The sequence below is a fragment of the Cyphomyrmex costatus genome, unplaced genomic scaffold (assembly GCF_001594065.2).
Source record: "Cyphomyrmex costatus isolate MS0001 unplaced genomic scaffold, Ccosl1.0 scaffold172, whole genome shotgun sequence".
In the NCBI taxonomy this organism is placed as follows: Eukaryota; Metazoa; Arthropoda; class Insecta; order Hymenoptera; family Formicidae; genus Cyphomyrmex; species Cyphomyrmex costatus.
In genome coordinates, this window is record NW_017275737.1 from 1,558,236 (window position 1) to 1,564,235 (window position 6,000).

General features: G+C 31.2%; 1 protein-coding gene across 3 annotated transcripts; it reads right to left on the bottom strand.

The window, feature by feature from the left end:
- Positions 1-854: 854 nt before the first annotated feature.
- Positions 855-3,993, bottom strand: Hpr1 (THO complex 1-like protein Hpr1). Of its 3 annotated transcripts, XM_018537437.1 has the most exons (9): positions 3,882-3,993; positions 3,091-3,780; positions 2,598-2,845; positions 2,442-2,468; positions 2,072-2,368; positions 1,831-1,980; positions 1,414-1,561; positions 1,108-1,344; positions 855-1,010 (listed from the first exon to the last, which is right to left on the bottom strand). In XM_018537437.1, the coding sequence occupies exons 1-9, from the start codon at positions 3,915-3,917 to the stop codon at positions 855-857; spliced, it is 1,989 nt and encodes a 662-aa protein (XP_018392939.1). In that variant the 5' UTR covers positions 3,918-3,993. The 3 variants fall into 3 exon arrangements, with proteins under 3 accessions (XP_018392939.1, XP_018392941.1, XP_018392940.1); XM_018537439.1 differs by lacking the exon at positions 2,442-2,468 and having other exon boundaries at positions 1,108-1,341; XM_018537438.1 differs by lacking the exon at positions 2,442-2,468.
- Between the last annotated feature and the right edge of the window lie 2,007 nt (positions 3,994-6,000).

Here is a 6,000-nt window from a genome sequence, read left to right on the forward strand (position 1 = left end):
AAAATTTCCTTTGCACAAAAACGCCTTATCAGCGGCGCGGCCCTGATCTAAAGACAAATTGAAAAACAAATAATTAAAATTCTCGCGAAGAGAACGAAATATTTTCTAGATGCTTTTTATATGTCACAACAAATAACATTTTGTTTAATATTAATATTTTTTTAAGGTTTGTAAGATTTTACACATACAAAAAACAAAAAGAGCGATTAGATTTCAAATTTAAAATGACGCATGATGCTATTCACAACATGTAATCAAATATAACTATGATCAAAAAATATAAAACGTCATAAATAACGTTAATACGTACATTTGTTTATATCTTTATATTTATATTATCTCATGAATTTTTACAAGTACAAATATCATTCGTCCTATTTCTTTTTTCCGATTGTAGAATCTCTCTCTCTCTCTCTCTCTCTCTCTCTCTCTCTCTCTTGCGCAAGCGCTATTTTTCCATCTAAGAAACATTATTTAAACTTGTATGTACAGCAATTAAATTATAAAATATATATAAAATAACAATAATTGACAAATTATAAAATATATATAAAATAACAATAATTGACAAATTATAAAATATATATAAAATAACTATAATTGACAAAAAAACTAGTAGTGAAAAATACATTTACTTTGCACCTTAATATAATGCTTTCTTAATCCAAATTAAATTAAAGTTTACCAAAATAGTTGAGAGTTTAATGGTTTATTTAATTTAAAACACATGTATATATATAATGAAAAGATTAAAAATTTTTATTACAAATGTACAGTACAGTTTTATATTATACTTATGATAGGTATATTTGTTATTTTACTCAGTAAATTAAAAAATATATTAAAGAATATATTTAAGATTTTAGAACCGCTAATGCTTCGGTATATTTTAAACCTTCTAAAATATAAATTAAATTTTCAACTGATGCATCTTCATCCTCTTCCGCCCATATCTCAAGCATAGTTTTACATTGTTCATATAGCGTTGTTTTACTTTGGAAAAAAGCAATCTGAAACGCATTTAATGTATTAAAATTCCATAATTATGAATAGTATACTAACAAATTATAAATTTGATATATATAATAATATAATATATTTATATACCTCATCATTTGTATAACCAAATTTTGTTGCTAATTTTTTCCAATCATTTTTTAAACTTTCTGATAATTTTGCCACCATTTCCGGTGTAACTTTGTTCAATTTTCTGGCTTTTACGTCAGCATTTTCAGCATCAACCTGTTCACTTTCCTGTTTCAAGACATCTTCACTAAATTCTTGATCGGTAGATTCTGATGGAGGTGTCTCCTCAGTTTCTAATTTCGCATCAGACTGTGTCTGCTATAGAACATAATAAACAATTAAAGAACACAATAAGATTACGTACATTCGTAGAAAAATATAACTCACTGGACGATCTTTGGCTATCTTCTTAATCATTGTCTCAAGATATTCAGGCAATTTATTTATAGGATAGTTGCCATGAACAAAGAAATGCGGACTTCGTCTCGCTAATAGTCTTAATGCTCTCCAACCAAAATTACCATCGTTCACTTTCCTGTAAATATAAAATTATTTCATTAATACTAATAATCACAATGAGAGATGACACATATTTTTATATGAATAATTAATTTTTAATCAACTAATCTTGAGTTTAATACCAAAACTCATCTCATATATTACCTCAATTTGACCAAGATTGATTAGAAAGTTAAAAATTATGAATAAAAGAAAAATATTAGATAAATTGTAATCAATTTTTTAGAAACAATAAACTGATATTATCACAACAAAAATAAATATGCCATGAAGAATGACACTTACTTATATTTATCATCAACCATTGCAGCAGGATCCAATTCCATTATGGCATCTTCAAAATACGTTTCTAAGGATGGCAGAAAATCTCTATCTTTAGATTTGCATGCCTCAAGATTGTTCGGACATAAATTCCATAATTTAGTAAGTTCTGAACTGTTGAAGAATAATAAAAACGTAATTATTCAATCTTTTACACAAATATTAAATTACTTTTTTTTTAAATTTATTTTTAAAAGCTACTTACTTTCCCATGTGATATTTGCCAATCGCTTGTGCATCTCTAATTACGTCACCGATACGTCGTTTCGGTCTTTTCGGTTTTCGCGGCTCTTCGTCACTGACGACATCCGATGCTGGTCGTTTAAATGGCGGACAACCATCATTCTTCCATGCATTCCAATGCTCTTCGCGTTTCAAGATGTTCTTCACAGTCTCCGCAAACGTGAGGCCATCAGGCGGTGTTTCGGTGAGTAAAGTATAAACTTGTTCAGTAGTAGTCTTTACCCATTCCACTTGATCCGGCTTGAGTTCATGTGTCTCACTTAAAAGTAACAAATATCATAGTGATTCGATAACGTATATATCACAAGACATTTAATTTAAGGAAAGCAGACCTTGTCTCATAGCCACTGGCAAGGAAGCTTTAAAAAACAAACATTTTTATAACTATTCAGAGGCATTTCACTAATTGCCAAAGAATTTGTTCAAAAGTATGAGGCTTGTAAATTCATTATAAAATATACTTGCATTTTAATATAAAAAATACTTACGCTTTAAATTTTACAGTGCTATTCAGATATTGGAAAAGAATGAGAAATTGCAGCAATACATATCGTCTGAAATTGGAGTCTGACAACTGTAACTCCAGTAATTTTTGATTGGTCAAATATTTAGCAAAATAATGTGTTTCTTTGTGGGTGTCTTCCATAGAAGTATCCATCTTGATACATGTAGAAGGATAACTACGTTGCTCTTCCAATTTAAAAGAAGCAAATGCCGATAGCACATTAGACGCATGCTACAAATAATGTATATATTTTTTAGTAAATTTGCTGTAAGTAGCTGGTATTCATAATTGAATCTATACTTAAGATCATTTTAATTATGATAATATCTTAAAGTATCATAAGACAATCACAAAGTCATATATTAGCATCTTAAAAAATATTCCTTAAGACAATATTAAAATAAAAACTAATATATATACCAGCCTATATTACTGTACAGAAAAACTGTTTTAAAAAAGATAATATAAAAACTTACAGCTGAAAAGACCTTCCAATGCATTTTATTATAACACTGATTTGGGTTTCTGAAGAAATCTTGTAGTGCCCAAAACTTTCTATACAAATTATAATCAATCGGTATCTTGCTCTCCGACTTGTCGTCATCCTTAGTTATCTGCTCTATGTCATCTTCCTCTGTTTTCTCCAAGCCAAACTCTGTCTGATTTTCTAAATTAAACTCGCTAACAATATTCAAGCCAGATCTCTCGGAGAAAGGAAAGAACTTTGCCAGAAACAGCAGAATTCTGCCACAAAATACGGTTTGCTGCGAACGTGACAGTCTCCTCAAGAGATCGTTGCACATTCTCAACAAATTATTTTTACAGGCAGTGAAAAACAGTTCTTCCTTCCATACAGTGACATTATTCTCCACAAAAGTAAATAACTGTTCGCATCTGTCGAGCGTCATTGAATCGAAGATATCACCCAGCAGCATTACTGGCATACTCGCTGTCGCAAGATCCTTTCTGCATAGTTCTATACAGAACGTAATATACGATTCGAGAGGCTGTACGAGAATAGTGTTTTCCGTCAAAACGACCAGCAAAGTGTCTCGGAGCGCCTGATCGATTGCCGCTTTTCTGTCACTGTCATTCGCACAACGTTCAATGCACTTTTTTTGAAACAACGAAACATCCGACGGCTTGAAATACTGTCGTAAATAATCCTGATGAGAAAAATAAGACGCTTTGTAAACATAATTAATGTATAGTTATACATAAAAATTTATGAATAGAAAACAATACTTATTCCAAACGTTGTACTTACGCTGTAGTCTTTCCTTAACAATTCAAACATTGCCATGATTTTCTATAACCGTAAGATTATAACCTAAATTCCAGCCGTTGGGCTGGTCGGGCTGTGTAGCTCCGTGGTAAGACAGTTGCTTGCTAATATGGAGGTTATGTCTTTTTCATATATGCTTTTTCCTACCGTCGAAATGTCCGTACTAAAGACACTAGATTTATAAAAATATCATAAAACTTGCATCCATTTTGACGCAAAACGCGGCCATTTCAAAGTAAAAAACGAAAAACTTTCTACCAAAAGTTTCATGTGTTCTTTATGTCACAATTTTCATTGTTCCTTAATTTTTAAGTTTTTAGATCGTATGAATTCGGTATATAATACTCACCCGTATAAAATTATTTTCAAGTACTATCAGAGAGAAGCCTGAGAACGGCCAAGCCCGGGATTTAACTGTTACTTTATTTTGAAGCGCCTATATGTCCACAAAACGTGGACATTGAACTAAGTAGACAATGACCACGATCACGTCGGTAATGTCCACAATTTTTCGTTCGAATCTTCCATATGACCATGATTTTTTTAAAATTATGGGAGCGACACAGAGAGAATCAAGGGAGAGTAGAGCGGTTCTCTCTTCTGATTGGTTCCGCCATTTATAGTTCCACTTCCGTAAATGTGCATGTATTAAAAGTGAGATACTCATAGAACAGGCTGACCGATGTGACAGCTGGTAACAGCATTTGTCAACATTAACGATTAATATCTCGGTCTATAAATGGCGACTTCCGGAGCAACCGCTTCACTCTCCCTTGATTCTCTCTGGGTACCGATAATGAAACTTTTTTTCCCAGGATGAAAAATGAAAAGTGAAAATTTTTACCATTGTAGTTAATGGAGAAATTTTTCACTTTTCACTTATCATCCTAGGGAAAAAGATTAATGAATACCCTGGAGCGACCACGGATACAGGAAAGTACTTTCCTATATCCGTGGGAGCGACAGACTCCCTAGCACCACCTGGCTCTGTGGTACCAAAATTGGAACTAAAAGAGTCAAATGACCAGAAGTGGGGATATTCAAACCTATACGCGCATATCAATATGAATATAACCGGTTATACTAGTAAGTTCCTGAGCGATGTGTTAAATAATGTTATTAACATTAGTTAAGTTTGCATTATTTAAGATGGAGAAATATACCGTTTCTCAATCTAAAATAATGCAATCTTAAATAATGTTAATAACATTAGTTAACACAATGCTCAGAAACTCTCTTAACACAATTTGTGTTTAGATTAATATAAAAGAGGTGTATAATATTATTAAAAATTTTTTTATTTTTATTAATATTTATATAATATATATATAAATATATAATATATGTTTTATACATTTATCAAATATTACTGTCAAAGTAACAATTAGTTATCGCTAATTTTATTTTATTTCTCCTTCACTAAAAATATAATGCAACACATTTTCCCGTCCCACTTTACAGACTGCGGACTGTCGGATATAAAAATATTGAATATCCGGTGTGGTTAAAAAATGTGATGCATAGCATTTTCATGCTCCACAGCATCATACACACAACTAATCGCACTTAACAATATACTATAATATTTACAATATGCATTAATAATATGAATATAAAAGTACACGGATACAATTTACAACATATATCTATACATGTATGAAAAATTGAACAAAATACAATATGCCGTACATATATCATGATAAAATATTAATATATACACAATTAAAATATTTTCGAAAAGAGGTTATTAACAAAACAAAACGAGAGGATCAATTGAGGAATAAATACTAATACAACAAGGTGGGAAGAATCAATTAAAAACACCAAAAGAGTTGTAATACACCCTCTTGGATATCTATTATTTGGACACCTCTTCCATTACCGAGATTCGTCAAATAACTACTACCGATACAACTTGAACAATCTTCGATTTTACACCTACGATACTGATACAACTTGAACAATCTTCGATTTTACACCTACGACACATTCCACGTAGGGTATACCTCTTTTCAAAAAATTAGTTTTAATGTTACAGAAATCATTTAATGTCTCGATTGCATCTTCTCCATATGGTAAGTGTGATAGACGGTGCAGATTG